The sequence below is a fragment of the Sphaerodactylus townsendi genome, linkage group LG16 (assembly GCF_021028975.2).
Source record: "Sphaerodactylus townsendi isolate TG3544 linkage group LG16, MPM_Stown_v2.3, whole genome shotgun sequence".
NCBI lineage: Eukaryota > Metazoa > Chordata > Lepidosauria > Squamata > Sphaerodactylidae > Sphaerodactylus > Sphaerodactylus townsendi.
Window position 1 is genome coordinate 816,963 of NC_059440.1, and position 16,778 is coordinate 833,740.

At 44.3% G+C, this 16,778-nt stretch overlaps 1 protein-coding gene across 6 annotated transcripts in view; it reads right to left on the reverse strand.

The window, feature by feature from the left end:
- The window catches only part of RAP1GAP2 (RAP1 GTPase activating protein 2), a 234,795-nt gene that overhangs the window by 57,481 nt on the left and 160,536 nt on the right, over positions 1 to 16,778 (reverse strand). For all 6 annotated transcript variants that reach the window (XM_048518747.1, XM_048518749.1, XM_048518750.1 and 3 more), the window contains 4 exons: positions 16,510 to 16,719; positions 12,651 to 12,754; positions 8,342 to 8,420; positions 699 to 752 (listed from right to left, as the gene is read on the reverse strand). In XM_048518747.1, the coding sequence (XP_048374704.1) occupies positions 699 to 752; positions 8,342 to 8,420; positions 12,651 to 12,754; positions 16,510 to 16,719 (447 nt within the window). The remainder of the gene's footprint in view (positions 1 to 698; positions 753 to 8,341; positions 8,421 to 12,650; positions 12,755 to 16,509; positions 16,720 to 16,778) is intronic.

Consider the following 16,778-nt stretch of genomic DNA (forward strand, 5'->3'; position numbering starts at 1 on the left):
AGTTTTTTTTCTCAGGCCCAAGTTCTGTGGACCCAGCACAAACTTTTGAGATAAATCACACATACTGGAACAGGTGCCATTGCCTGAAAGAACAGGAAAACATAGTGTCCCCCCCCAAACCTCCCCCCCCCACACAATTTTCAGCCAAATTAGAGCTGCAACAATGCACAATTGTTACAACAGCAGCCCCTTGCCAATGCCACTAGCTCCCTAATGCTGACCCAGCGCATCTTTGCCCGAACATGACATGGCAAGGCAAGCGATATGTGGAACTGACGCAGCTGACCTAATCGCCCCAGCCTTGACATGCCAAACTCAACATGACATCATTAATTTAACATGACAATGAGGGGGAAAAATAAACATTCCTTTTGAAAACAGAGGACCAAGGGGAGGAGAGCATTGCTGAAGTTGGGCAGGCGAATCAGGGCCAGGCGCTCAAAGAAGGCTGGCTCGGAGATGGGTAGAAATTGCGGCGGGGGGGGGGGGGAGGATGCAGCAAAAGTACTCAAGGCAACAACAGAGGAAAAAATTAAGGGAAAACATTTCTGGAGCCAAATGCAGGAAAAACATACAGAAGTCAAAGGAAAAAACCATAGAATTTGGGGGCAAGATTCATTGTAAACCACTCATGTGGGAAAAAAACCATTCTTTAGGACTTCTGTTACATGTTATATCCACATTTGGCAGGCTCTTACCTTGGGGTACAGCACAGGGCTAAACTTCAGTCCAGTTGCATCATCGCAGAAGGCCTATCCAGAAACAAAAGACAACCATGAATGAGAAAGCAGGAGATAGAGCAGAAGGGAATTTCTTTCTAGAGACTTCTGCTTTGCCCCCTGCATTCTCAGAAAGTCTGCCAAGTACAGGATCCTTTCTCTTGCAGGCAGCTCCCCCCAGTAGTGGGATTCAAAAATTTTAGTAACAGGTTCCCATGGTGGTGGGATTCAAACAGCGGCGAGGCGCCAATGGGGCTGGGTGGGGCACGACGGGGACGTGGCCAGGCATTCCAGGGGCGGGACATTAATAATTTCTCTGTTACTGTAAAAAACTCTTACTGTAAAAAAAGTTCCTAATTTCCAGCTGGTATGTTTCTGTCCATAATTTAAACTCATTATAGCAAGTCCTATCGTCTACTGCCAACAGAAACTACTTCTCCTCTAATTGACTGCCTGTCAAATACTTAATATTTTCAAATACTTAATTTTGTTTCTAGAAATCAAAAGAAGGATAGGGTGCTGTGTGGTTTCCGGGCTATATGGCCGTGTTCTAGCAGTATTTTCTCCTGACGTTTTGCCTGCATCTGTGGCAGACATCTTCAGAGGATATGATAGTAGGAATGGAAAGCAAGTGGCGTATATATACTGTGAGGTCAAAAGGTGAGGCCCTCTGAATAGAGTAGCCTGGTATGTGAGTCACAAAGAAGTCTGTAGCCTGGGAGTAACAATGAAGATAGCAAGGTCAATAGGTGAATGCATCTGAATAGAAGTATCCTGGTCTTTGTTTCCTTTGATTGCTATTATTTATTTATTTATTATTATTTGGGTTTATAAACCGCCCTCCCCCGAAGGGCTCAGGGCGGTGTACAACATGGATAGAGCACAACAACATTTTAAATACAATAAATATAGATTAAAACAGCTCTAATAAGAATAAAAATAAACCCTTCCCTATTTAAAATGCAGCATTAATTAACTCAGGATGGCGCCCTCTCCTAATTCCCATAAACCCCAATTGGAAGGGGTGGCAGGATCTCCATGATGTCATAACGGAGGGAGAAGAGGAGGAGGGGGCCCCTTATCAACGGCTGGTCTCCCCAAAGGCCCGGTGGAACAGCTCAGTCTTACAGGCCCTGCGGAACTCAGCAAGATCCCGCAGGGCCCAGACAGCTGATGGAAGAGCGTTCCACCAGGCAGGGGCCAGAGCTGTAAAGGCTCTGGCCCGGGTGGAGGCCAGCCGTATCATCGAGGGGCTAGGGATCACCAGTAAGTTGGCCTCTGCTGAACGCAGAGGCCTATTTGGGACATATGGGGTAAGACGGTCCCGCAGGTACGGAGGTCCCAGGCCGCGTAAGGCCTTAAAGGTTAACACCAACACCTTGAAAATGATTCGGAATTCGATCGGTAACCAGTGCAAGCGGCGGAGCACAGGGGTAATATGTTCTCCCATGGCACCCCCTGTGAGCATACGCGCCGCTGCATTCTGGACCATTTTTAATCTCCGAATCAGACGCAAGGGAAGGCCCGCGTAGAGCGAGTTGCAATAGTCTAACCTGGAGGTGACCGTTGCATGGACCACAGTGGCCAGGTCAGCTTGGGAAAGGAAGGGGACCAGCCGTCGGGCCTGACGTAGATGGTAGAACGCGACCGGGGTTATATGGGCCACCTGGGTCTCCATCGAAAGAGACAAATCCAGATGGACCCCCAGGTCGCGGACAGAGGGGGCTGGTGCCAATACATCCCCCTCCCACACCGGCGGCTGAAAATCCCCAACCTCCCCCCCCCCCCGTCCCAGCCAGAGGATCTCCGTCTTTGCTGGATTCAGTTTCAGCCTGCTCTGTTTCAACCAACCAGCCACGGCCCCCAAACTATTGTCTATAGTTGTCCTGTGTTTGTATGGAGCTGATTAGTCACTGTCTTGACTCTAGTGTTTTTCAAAACTGGCAGCCAAATTCTGTTCATTTTCATGGTTTCTTCCTTCCGGTTGAATTTGTCCATGTACTTGTGGATTTCAATGGCTTCTCTGTGTAGTCTGACGTAGTGGTTGTCAGAGTGGTCCAGAATTTCTGTGTTTTCAAATAATATTCTGTGTCCAGGTTGGTTTATCAAGTGTTCTGCTATTGCTGATTTTTCTGGCTGAAATAGTCTGCAGTGCCTTTCGTGTTCTTTAATTCGTGTCTGAGCGCTGCATTTGGTGGTTCCTATGTAGACTTGTCCACAGCTACATGGTATTCAGAAGGCCTCACCTTTTGACCTCACAGTATATATACTCCACTTGCTTTCCATTCCTACTATCAGATCCTCTGAAAATGCCAGCCACAGATGCAGGCGAAATGTCAGGAGAGAATGCTGCTAGAACACGGCCATACAGCCTGGAAACCACACAGCACCCCAGTGATTCCGGCCGTGAAAGCCTTCGACAATACAAAAGAAGGATACTTTCCTTAAACAAGGAACTTTACCATATTTCTAAAACATGTTTTTAAAACAGCCCAACAGGGAGAATTATCCCGTTTTCTACCTTCGCTAACCAGCCACATAGGAAACAACAGGACTTTATGCCAACTGTGAAATCATGAATGGTCACTACAGTTTAGTGAAGATTCACCATCACCACTGTTTGTTAACTATATTCTGAAGGGCTAATACATTCAATACTCAAAATAATTTGCACTTTAGATTAAGACACAAATTCATTAAAACATGGATCCGATGGACCATTCCTACTGCATAGGCACATTCAAGAGCTAGATATCAAGGCTACTGCCAGGATACACAGGTCATGACTTTTTAAAAAATTGAGTAAGCATTAGTAGTTAGTACCTTTAACCTTTCACTTATACAAAATGCTTTGTAATCCTTTAGCCTCATAAATACCTAAAATCAGTCATTAACACTCCCTTTTTATTCCTGGGTGATCTTGGGCTAGTCACAGCTTTCAGCCCCACCCACCTCACAGAGTGTTTGTTGTGAGGGGGGAAGGGCAAGGAGATTGAAAGCCCCTTTGAGTCTCCTGCAGGAGAGAAAGGGGGGATATAAATCCAAACTCTTCTTCTTCTTCTTCTGTTTAAAGTAAAAAATAAACCAGAACATAATCCATTGTGAACTAGAATTCGCAATCCATACTGTATATTCTGCAAATATTTCACATTAATTAATCCAGGATTAGAGACACAGATTAGCATAACATTCTCACATACAGGAATACAGAGCTTTTAAGTGGCCAAGTATCATGGTAAATCACAATTTATCATAAAACGAACAGAGTGCCAAAATAAATAGCCTACCAAGCAAGTAAAGAGTCCCCTGGACCCAACAGTAGTTAAAGGGTCCCTCCTCTTACTAGCCGGCAAGCTCCGGGCTATGAGAAAGAAGAAGAGAGGGGGAGGCGAGGGCGTGGAGACGGAAAAGCGGACTCAATTAGTAACCCCCTCTTGGCACACACAAATAATTAGTAACCCACTCTCGGGAACTGGTGAGAACCTGCTGGCTCCCACCTCTGGCTCCCCCCACCCCCACCCCCACCCCCACACACAAATTCTACACAGCGATGTCCACGTCAGCACTAGGGGCATGTTCAACTGGTTTTCCCCCTCCAGTCTGCCTCACTTGTGCAGAACTTTGCACCCCCATCTTCCCACCAGAGATGGTTTTCTCTAACAGAAAGCCCACTGAATAGAGCTATACATGAAAAAATTTCGGGGAAACCATCCATGCCTGCTCAGCACTCAGATCAGCCTCAGTCAAATCTGCTGGATTCCTGTGGCATCAAGAGAGGCCAGAAACAACCTCTTCCTTTTCTTTGAAGAATGGGATGAAAAAGATGGATTGACACTTGACAAGTGACTCCTCACCCCACTGGTTTTGCAGGTCTGAGGGTTTGTTTCCAAAAAAATGCAGTCTTTTATTACATTTTAACTTTTTTTACTCCAAGGAGCTCAGCGGGGTGAGTATGGTTCTCTGCATGTGGCATGGACCTCTGATGTGCACGGTTACCAGACTCCCAGTATGCGTGGCCATCATGGTTGAAAAGGGCTTCTATCTCCCTCCTTTATTGCTAAATTTTGATTGTAAACTCCTCAAAGCAAAAGCCTATCTTATTATTTCTCTGTAATACAACAAATGTGCTGATGCTGCTACAGTAAAGATGCTGAGAGAAACCGCTTCTCCACAGGGTGTCAGTAGCCCTGTTCATTTGTCACAGTGGATGCATGTAGGTGTGTACATCTGTTTGCAAGAAAGAGCCAATGTGGGTTCCCTTTAAAATTGAAACCAGGGTGCTGCACCTGGTTGAATTGTGGGCTTTTATCCCACGTTCAGCTGGGTGTGTCCTGAAGGTAACATGAGAATCATTCAATACATTTATTTTAAAAATCAAGTGTACAGTTTGCATGGATTGGATATGTGTTCATGGTAACTTGTAAACAGGGCTAGTGCAATGCAGAGGTTTAGAGAGCTGCACCAGCCTCTGGGACGCCCTGGCTTAAATCTCTACTCTATCACAAAACTTTCAAGGGAACGACACACCAGACATCCTTCTCTCAGACTAACTTTCCTCACAAGAGTGTTGTGAGGCTAAACAGGGAAAGAAGAACCTCTTCCATGGCCCTGGGCCCCCTGGCAAAAAAAAAATGTGCCAGCTAGGTGTGATCCTGTGATCCAGGCACTGTCAGGTTGCAGAAGAAAAGGTCATGTTAGATCTAAAAGTATCTGTAGCCCTCTTAAGTCAGGGCTGCCCAGGTGGCTGGAATCATTACAAAACAGGAAGAATCCAGCACTGCCACTTCCTGGTTTGAGCTCCACATTCCTGAACTCTACAGGGCAGGTGTGGATTGGCAGAAGGAGATCTAGAGGCCACGGAGTTCTCCCTCCCTATTTCAGGGATCAGAGTGGGCATTTCAGCAATGGCAATCACAGAGCCTGCAAGCCCCAATCTACAATCCCCAACTAGGGTGACTCCTTGGGGTTACCTTAGGCTTAGGGCCATTACACAGGCCATCCTTCTAAGGAGGCAAGACAGTGGCCTCAGGCAACAGATTTGAGGAGATGTAGTGACTTCTCCCCTGGCCTCAACTAACTCAACTGGCTACCTCAGTTTTGCCCCCCTGTCTTGGAGTTGCCAGAACTTCCCTTTCATCAGGTCCCTTTAAGCAGAGAGCAGAAAGCAGCACTTGGTGACCTGGACTTCCTGTACTCTCACAAGCTGAAGTCATGGGGGAAGGAGGCTGCCCTGAAACACCCCTGCAGGTTTAAGTATTTGAGAGTGTGGTTATCAAACAAGAACTCTATGTTATTCCAAAATAATTATGTAAAGTGTGGAACAATGTGAAGAAAGACTTGATGAGATGGAACAGACTGAATTTGTCTTTGATGGGTAGAGTCTTGGTGATAATGTATTACCAAGAATGTAATTTTTGTTCTATACTATACCAGTAATTAACTCTGTAACATGTTTTAGGCAATAGCAAAAGGGTATTAGTAATTTTATTTGGCACGGAAAAAAAACAAGAATTAAATATTTAACAAGGAAAGAGGAGGTTTCTTGCTGCCAAACTTGAAACTATACTTTGAAGCTGATGCCCTGACATGGATATGGGAATGGGTATTGCTGAACAATGTAAGAATTCTGGATCTGGAGGGTTTTGACAGGAGATTTGGATGGCAAGGGAAAATTACATAAAGTGTAATTTATGGTATGACAAGGGAAAATTACATAAAGTGTTCTCTAATCATTATATTAGAAGGAGTTTTCTCTGGGTGTGGTTGAAATTTTGGCCAAGTACTCAAATAAAGGAGAACTATCATCTAAGTTCCCAATCACAAATGGAGTAAGGCAAGGCTGTATCCTGGCCCCTCGCCTTTTTAATTTATTTTTAAATGATTTAGCCCCTAGCCTCAAAATGATTAATGGCCATCCCCCTAAACTAGGGGGATTCCACTTTTATTATATGCGGATGATACTACCATCCTTTCATTTACCAAAATTGGCCTACAAAGATATATCCATGCCTTCCAAAATTACTGTAAGGAAAACCATCTTACCATTAATTATGGCAAATCAAAAATTATTGTATTCTCCAAAAGATGGAATCCTCAAAAATGGCTATTAGAAAATAATTCTTTGGTCCAAGGAAAAGAATTTAATTATCTTGGCATCACATTTCAATATAATCTACATTGGACCAAACATAAAACCGGAATAGCTAAATCTGCAAGATGTTCCACTACTCCAATGAAATTCTTGTATGCAAAAGGTGACCAAATGGTCCCTGCTGATATAAAGATTTTCAAAACAAAAATTCTATCTTCATTATTATATGGAATTCCAGTATGGATACAAGAATTTGACAACAATATTGAGAGGGTTCAGACCACCTTTCTAAGAACAATTTTGGGTGTACCGAAGTGTGTCCCTAATATAGTTATTTATGCAGAGCTGGAACCCAGGAACTTTGTGGAAACCCAGGCTTGGTTAACCTCTCTTAGGTACTGGTTAAAAATTCATTTCAGGACAAACTCTTAAGTCAGGGCTGCCCACACACCCACACCCACACCCACACAGAGACCCCTTTATTAAGCATAATACAATTATAGTTACAATTATCAAATAGAGATCTATACAATAGCTCTAAAATATAAAATGTAATCATATAAATATAAATATATAAAATGTAATCATATAAATAGTTAAATCTCATAAAATATCTAAATAGTTAAAATTTGATCTAGTCTTAACAACTTCAACTAAAAAAGAGGCAACAGGTTGTTATTGCAGGTGAAAGATTGCTTAAAAGGAATTGTATAATGTTTCCATTAGGCGATAAGGTCCTTGATTTCAGGAGAGAGAGGTGTACTTACGAGCATTAGTGTGAAAATGGCATTCCAGTAAGGTATGTTGGATTGTGTCATGTGACTCACTAGAACATGGGCAATACCGCACTGCAGCTGGAATTCCTTGATATCTTCCTACTAGATCTTTAGAAGGAAGGGCATTAAATCTGGCAAGCTCTACGGTGCAAAGGGTTGTCTAAGTTATGGACATATTGTGCCATTGTTCCATGTCGAGTGATCAGTTTCAATGATTCAGGAGAACATATGGGGGGTTGTAAGGGAAAGGTTCTTTGAAGTTCTAGATCTAATATTCTTTGTTTTAGATCCTCATTAAATGATTTTTAAAAAATCAATAGAATAACTAATAGATTGAATCTATTGCTCCACATTTGAAAACCAAGAAATACTAAGTGGATCATTTTTAAAATAAAATAGAAAAGAATTTGAGTTTGTTCTGAAATGAATTTTTAACCAGTACCTAAGAGAGGTTAACCAACCAGGTTCTTTTGTATGTTGAAATAATTAAAAAATGGTAAAAAATTAAATGTTCCTGCCGGTGTGGATTCTGTGAGGAATGTTGGTTTAGACTTGATTGTTCATTGGCTAGAAAGATATTTAGCAAGAATTCTCCAGGAGGGCTTTCCAAATGGAGTCAAATGGCTTTGCCCATTACTAACCCCAGTGAAGCTGCCTTAACCTTAGAGGCTCTGTCTGAGGATGATCCAGACAAGCATGTGAAGTGCTTTGAACACTCAAAACATGTCATAAACATTAAGTGTTGTTATCTGTACCTTTGCAATCTGCGGGATGCTCGGCAGCTTGCTAAGTCCAGCTAAGGGAATTCTTTCATGTAACGTCTTTGCTTTTGACCTGGGAAATTTAAAAGAAGAAGAAAATGGAGAAGAAAAATGAAGGCGAAAGAAGGAAATTAGCCATGGCAGCCCTGTGCAGACTCTGATGCGAACACACACACAAAACGGGGACCGAGGGAAGCTCTGCCGGCCGTTTGGGAGCGAGACTTCACACAATTGGGAGGGTACTCTGTAATCCTGGTTGCGATTGCCATTCCCCCTCCTTCTCTGCTTTTAAAAATAGTCATTCTTTCCTTTTCGATTGGGAACTAAGTGGATGTCAGGCACCAGGTTTTCATTGGTCTACAGAAGGAACAATGCTAAATATGATTGACACTTTCCAATGACCTTGTAAGCCCTCTGACCAATCCTATAAATATATATATATATATATTATATAGCAGTATATTTTCCTTTAAAATATATTGGCAGGAGCTAAGTTTTCACAGAAACTCTCAGTGTAAGTAGCGGCACGTTCCAAAGGTCACAAGTTAACATGATCTAATTAGAATGAGTAACTCCTAAATGACTTGGAGGTCTCATCCTGTGTAAGGGCATGCTTTGAGTTACCATTAAGCACCTTTGCAAAGATACTTGTTAAGACAAAAAAAAAATATGGAAAGCCAATTCCTCAGTATCAGATTCCTGCATTTCCCTATCTCTTCTGGGAAAACCAGAGTTAGGAACAAAGGGCTGCTTCTCTGCATCTCCTCTTACCTTTGTCATGACTCTCCTAAAACCACCTACATCTTTATCCTGATCTAAATGTCCTAGCGCCAAATCTGGAATATCCTGGGCAGTGACTCTCAAGAGATTAATTCTGCATGGAAGCCTTTCTAAGCGTTTCCTCGTTTAGCTTAACAAAGCAATTCTTGGCCCCATTCAATGTCCTGGGTTTAGTGCAGTAGATGAGCTGACTAATTACCTCCCAGCACCCCTAAACCCAGCACAGATGTGGAAACTTAGTGTGGATTTGGTTCCCTTTTCCCACCAAGGAAATCCACTCTTACCTTATAAAAGTTTCTTAGTCTTCACCTGCAACACAGTGCTCTTATACTCAGCCTGTACCTCCCTTTGGTCTGGTCAGTTTGAGACACGATATCGATCCTTCATCGCCTGGATTCAGATGCTGGCTCATTTGAATCCCTTGCAGCCTCTACAAGATCTTCTTCAGCTTGAATTTAGGTGCTGACGATTACCCTGAAAACCCCCCTCCATTTCTGCAGCCTCCAATCTATCTTTTAAAAAAACCTTTTATATATCTTAGGAACTTGAATGTATGTGCTCTTATGCCTTACTGTGTGTTTGTATTTTTAAACCAATTTATATAAAACATTTAAATTCAATTTGGACTCTTGCTTCTCTGTGGAATATTCTTTGCCAGAATTCCTTCCCCGTATTACATAAGGCAGTCTAAAAAAGATCTCCTCTTGGCCCCTCTTGCTGCCAACGTGAGTGCTCATTCCCCTTTGCTACTTTTAAAACCATATGTGTGCTGTTACACTGTTAGCAGCTGGTGGAGATTCCCTTTAATAAAGTCCTTACCCCTGTTAGGCCAGTAACAACCTTGTCTGGTTTTCTTGGGCTTGGCTGTAGATCAAGCAAATAACACACATTAACAAAGCAATCTGGAAACAACACAGTGGCACTTTCCGCACATGTGCAAAGACACACCTCCACAGGCATGAAGTATGCCGGTGGAGGCTCAGAGACCGTTCGCACGCTAGCGTGCGCGCAGCCCTGACTTCCTCTGCAGTCAGAGAGGTGGCTCCGTGCAGAGCCACCTCTCAGTGGTCCCCCTCCACTCACCTTCTTGTGCAGCGTCCCTCTGGAGGACTGCAGAGACCAGCCTATGCTGCCCTGCGACCTCCAGAGGTCACAGGGCAGTGTGGGTGGGTCGCTGCAGCCCTCCAGAGGGACGCTACACAAGAAGGTGAGTGGAGCTGATGGGGAAAGCAGCGGCTTCCCGGCAGTGCGGTTTGCACCGCGGGGAAGATGCTGTTTATCAATAACCTCGCTCATTGAGCGAGGTTTTCAGGGGCGGTTTCATGCGTTTTTGCCATCCCTGGGATGCTGCATTTGGCCCGTACAGAAAGGGCCAGTGGCTCAGAATCCAGAAACAGATCTTGAGCAAAAGAATCTTCGCACCCAACCATACCCCCTCCATTAGCCTTTCCTAAGAGGTGCCCTGCTGGATTAGACCAAAGGTTCAGTATCCTGTTTCCACAGTAGTCAACCCAGGGGGCCTATCAGCAGTGCAAGAAGGGCCATGTTTCTCCCTGCCTCTGGGGGTTCAGTTCAGCTATTTGGGTTTCCTTTCCCACTCCCTGAATCTGTAGGATCTTCACTTTTTCTTTCAGACCTCTTTGGTCCTACATTGACACGAGTTAGCAGCAGAGGCACCTCTGAGCCTGCAGTAGACCTCTGAGCCTGCCGTAGACCTCTGGTACAGCTCTTTCAGGGTAGTCCAACACTCCAAGGCTGTTTGTTTGTGCCATAGAAACACCAATTGACTGTTCTCCACTGCCAAGACAATAGCTGCTCTGGCCTTCTCATCAACTTCCACCTCTTCATCATCAGCAGCATCTGATGCCTTTTGAGTGGCTTTCCAGAGCCCTCCACAGATGAGGTAACATTTCATTTTCTCCGCCCATGAGACATAATTGGACTCATTGAGCCTTTCGAACAGCAGCCCATGAGTAGGACTTGCCATACTCACATCACACACCTTGCTCCACCCACTAGGCAAAGCCACTCACCAGTAGGTCGTTCCATGCCTAGCGTACTCTGGGCCCATAACCTAACACGAGTTAACAGCAGAGGCACCTCTGAGCATGCACAGAGTGTGGTAAGAATGACTGGAGCCAGGTATTGCACTCAAATAAATGATGCATTCAATCAGTTGCATTATATACAGTGTAAACGGACAGAGCCTCCGGCTTGGGTTCTGTCCTCAGCAAGGACACAGATTACTTGGGCTTGTATTACTTATATACATTATGATACAGCACAGTAGCCAATGGCTGGCATAGTCACAGGTCATGTGTCTCTTTTAAACCTGCAGCAAGCAATTAAAACAATCAAGGGATTTGCCAGGCAGCTGTTACACTTCTAGCTCCTGACATATATATCTCCTAATTTAGTGGAGGGTCTCTATGGTTTAAGCTTACCATTTACCTACCTGCATTTAGGTAACCCCCACACCTCTATTTCCCACCCTTGAGCATTAAGTGGTGGAAGAAAAAAATTACCAGAAAATAGCTTCCATTGTGACCCTGTAAGAATTTCCCCATATCTCTATATCATTACAATGGAGACTAAGGAAAAGATTCAGAATTCTACCCTCCCCAGTTACCACTCTCAAAATCACCTCACCTTGGTGGTGGTTCAACCACCACTACACCACTTGGGCAAACTGCCAAGCTCCCCTTTGGTTGAGCAGTTGTTGTGCAGGGCACAGACCTTCCATCAGGCTCTTCTCTCACACCACACAGATCCCACCACAGCAGGAGGGATGAGAAGAGGGTCCAGGACGAATGCCCACACTCTGTTTCCCCTTCTGTTGCCAAGAGCTCATTGGGGAATCAATCCAGCATCTCAAGTAGGACACAGGAGCTTTGCTGGCCATAAATTTGGGGACAGGCTGGACCACACAGTCCCCGTCAGTGGCCTTTCAAGTAGCCCCAAAGCAATCAGCCACCTGATCTCCCTCCGGGATGTGATGCAATTCCACGGGGCCTGGAAGGCAGAGTTGTTCTGCCCGGCCTCGGGTTGAGGCCCAAAAACTTAATTGGATTTGTTGCCAGCCCAAATCTTAAATCCCTGTTGCTTTAAATTGCATCTGTCACTGGCCTTATTTTAACTCTGACTTGAAATTAAGCTTTTAGTTGATTTTAATTCAAAAGTATTTAAACTAGATTAGATCAGATTGTAACTGCTATTAATGTTTTAAATTGTTTCAACAAGATTAGATTGGATTTAACTATGAAAATTGTTTTAAGCTGTTTTAATTGTTTTAATCAAATTTATTTGTTATTTATTATTGTAAGCCACTCTGAGCCCTTGTGTGGAGGGCAGTGCACAAATCGAATTAAATAAATAATAAATAAAATAAATAAATAAATATTCAAAACCAGGACATGACCTGCTTAAAACTTAGTGAAAATGTAACATTAAAAATGCATCAACACTATTAGCACCATGGAAGATGGTTAAGTTTGGAATCAATCTCCTTTCCTGTTGACCATACCTGAGTATAATCCGTAGGTACTCAGTCCCATCTGCCTCTTCGCATTTAACAGACAGGATCAGATTTCCCAGGCTGCTGGCTGTGCAGTAAAAATTCAAATGATCCTAAAAATAGAAGGAAGGTGTTAGCAGAGCAGCAGGTTGGCAGAGGCTATGTTGATCCCCCGCCCCCGCCCCCACCCCCACCCCCCACTCTCAGTTCAGTCCTGGCCCCTCAACATCCAGAAGAAATCACCACTGACTCATCTTGAAAAGTGGTTTCAGAATATCCTGCAAACACAACATTCACTGTAACTCCCAAAAGAGACTGAGACTTGGCTCAGAATATTTTTCCTTTGCTGCCTGAGGAATTAGGTGTCTGAGTAATTCTCAGCATCTTTTCCCTAACTGCAAGTCCTGAATTCAAGTCCGTGGCTTTTTTTGCATGAGTAATTCACATCGTATTTTGCTGCCAAATGCTACATTTTTTCTTTGAATTCCAAACATTTTTCCTTTGTTTCCAGCAATGTTTCTCTTTCATTTTTCCTCCATTGTTTTCCAAGCACTTTAACTGTGATGGGGAGGGGGGGAAGTTGATCCATTTCCGAACCAGCTTTCCTTGAGCATGTGATCATGTTGATCATGTCTTTATTTCTCTGCCTCACCAAACACCAGGCCCTTATCCACTCCCCATGTCTCAACCTCTCCAGCAGTTTTCTCTTCCCCTCCTCCTCTGTTTTCAAAAGGATTTTGAAATACCAAACTTTCATCTCAAACTGGCAATATTAATCTTCAGACAGAGATACAAAAAAACAAGTCGACTGGATCAGCTTTGTCAATTTCATATCAAACTACTGATATAACATTAGGGCAGAGAGAGATTTTGAAGCAAGGTCTATTGCATCAGTGATAGACCACTGAGATGCCAGGGCGACTGAAAAGACTACTAGGAGTAATTGCTGCATGTAAGCGGGGGCTGCTGAAGGAATGACTGTGCATTATTGCAGATCAAATTTAATAAAAAACAAAACAAAAGGGAAAGTTGCTCTTTTGCATTACAGATTACACCCCAACACCATCAGGAATTATACATTTTCAGCAACAGTACATGGAATAAATGGAGACAAGGAGGAAACTCCCCACACACACACACACACACAATGACGAGGGGAAAGGAGGTGTGCAGAATGATTTCATAGAGAACATTTCCAAGACACCAGGTTTGACCCCTGGGGAAATCCGTGGAAAGCTGTGCATGCCAGAATGGCCTTTGCCCTGAGTTTTGCCTTCTGGGGATGGCTTGTTACATTTTCGTGCGCTGCTATAGCTGCCACTCTTCAAAGCTCAGTCCGCTTCTCAGACGTCCAGGCTCTGAGTGTGCAGGTGTACACACCTTGTCATTAGTGTGCACGCACACATAAATGGAAACACACACACATAGAATGGTCAGTTATAGAACACGGCGCACCATTTCGCCTGCAACTGCTAAACTGGAGTCTGCTGAGAACCCATTGTTGGACAGAATTTGTTTTTTTACAGAGACCTTCAACAAAAAGAAACATCACTACATTACTTTTGAAAAGGCCAGTCACCAGTCTTGTGGTATGTGCAACAGTGTAGAAGCTCTAGTACTGATCCTTGGTAAAAATAAAAAAGGATCCCTGCTTTCATCTGAGAAACACTGTTGAAAAGTCTGCCAACGTACTATGCAAAAACATGGCTAGATGGAATATGTAGTTATCCAATTCTGAATTGAGCTGAGGGGAACTCATCCATCGTTACTGACCACAGAGTGAGCATTCGCCTCACTCTTCCCTGCCCAGCACAACAAGCATCACAGCCATTTAATGTCCACAAATCAAACCTCTTTCTTATAATTGTTGACAAATTTTAAAAACTGCTTAATTTTTTTTAACTGAATTGATTCTCAGTGAAGCAGATAATCTCACCAGTGTTCAACATCAGGCGAATCCCCACTGGGAAAATAAACCACCCTCAACCCCCACCCCCCACCCCCCGGTCCCATAAGACACGGCACCTTTTCATCCCGGTCTCTGCCTCCCCACCGCAGCGTGCATCTGTTGAGGGGGTCAAAGCTAATCCCAGGATCAAAAACTGTAACTCTTTCCAGGAGCCTGCGATCTGCTCTGCGGCTCTTTCCAATTGGCTGTTGTGTTGGGGCGGGAACGTGACCCCTCTGCTTGAGGAAGTTTTTTAAAAATCTGACTGCACAGCTTCGTAGGAACACAGGAAGTTCTATTTTTTTACTTTTTAGCTGTGCAGTTTCGTTGGTTCACACACTCAATGCTAGCTCTCCTTTTCATGCCTACGAAGCCACGACCAGCACACACACAAAAAACCTCTTTGCATGCTCTGTGCCCAGCCCACTGGCTCTGATTGGTGCGTGCCTCCTAGGGCTGGGAAAATGAACCGTATTGTTTTTCTGCTGCCTCCCCACCGATGCGGCCTTGGCCTGCATTTTTCAAAAAGGTGTACCTCCTTGCCAGTTTTTGAAAAACATGGGGTGAGGGGGAGAGTGTGCGCCAGGGCTGGGATGGAGCCGAGTTGGGCACTGAAGTCATGCGGACTCCTCACCCAAACTGGGACTTTTACCATGAGCATCATGCACTTTTTTGACCGTGGGGAATCGCCCATCTATAGTTACAAATTTACATTTAGTGCCTTTACTCATTAGAAAAGAAAAGAAAAGTCCTGTTACCTGATGGAACTTCCTTTCCTCCCCGCCCTTTCCCACTCCCACTCGCCCAACCCTGCAGGTGTGGACTTGCAAGGCATCCACTGTGGCTTCCATGTTCACTGGGTGAGGCCACAGGGCCAACCTGTCAGCTGCACCATGGTCAAACGTGATTTCTCTGTTTTCCTCCATTCCCACGTGCCCGGTTCCTCCTCCAGAAGAGAATGCAGCACATGTGCATGAATGTGGCCAGCTGGCTAAAAGCAAACAAGCTGAACAAACTGAAATTAAACCCCAGAAAGACAGAGATACTGCTGGTTGGGAAAGCAGAAATCTCGAAGGACACACACACACCCCACACACACACACACACACACACTTTTGATGGAGGTCAGCTGACTCGGTTAAAAGTCTTGTGTCAGACTGAATCCAGCTTTATTACTAGAAAAACAATGCAGTTGCTAAAAAGGCTTTCTTCCAACTCAGTCTAGTTTGACAGATAGTCCCTTATCTTGATCCGGCTGATTTGGCTACAGCAATATAGAGACTAGATTACTGAAATTCACTATATGTTGGTCTCTCGACTCAGAGACTCCAGCTGGTGCAGAATGCCACAACTAAGCTACTATCAGGTGCTAGATGGAGTGTGAATAGTGCTCCCATCCTTCAGGCCCTTCACCAGCTGCCCATCTGTTACCAGGCTCAGTGGATTGGCTGCCACATACAAAACCCTTCATGGCCTGAGACCCTCACGTTGGCAAGACTGCCTTTCCTCCCAGTGCGCTGCTATAACAGCTTTGCTCATTTCTGCAAGTGCCAACCTGAAAATAGGCAAAACCAACAACTGGCCAAACACCGTTATTAAATTAAATAGGATCCAAGTAATTTTGCATCATTCAATGTGTCCAGTTAATTCTTGTGCTTTACTTCAGTTCAGTTTCTCTGCAAGCATCCCTTGGGCCAGGCAGGCCACTTTTTCTATCAGGAAGACCACCCTAGAGCTCCATCACAGATGCAAAAAAACCCAGACAGGCAAATGATCCCTTGGAAGTGACAAGTAGAAAAACTTGTAGGCCAAAGTCAGCTCTTCTCAAAGTCTTCCCATGTGGAAAGCGGATAACAAGCAATGTTCAACAGCATCTCTCTCCCACACACACAGGAAGCCAGTCCATAATGGATCACTGACCTTTCCCAAGAAATGTTTCCGGTACGCCCTGGCTTCACCTTTGCATTCCAACTTATACCCGTAAGTTCTGGGGCTCAGGTGTTCTTCCTCTTCTTCACAGATGCTGCTGTCTGATGAGTTCGGCGTGCTGAGATTCTCTGGGTCTTCAATCCAGTAACCTCCAAATTGGGGCAGGATGATCAGGGGGAAGGAGCCACCTTTCTCTAAAAACTGAGGAACAAATTAATCATATCATAGGGACTGCTGGGCTAATCTCTGACACACAATGT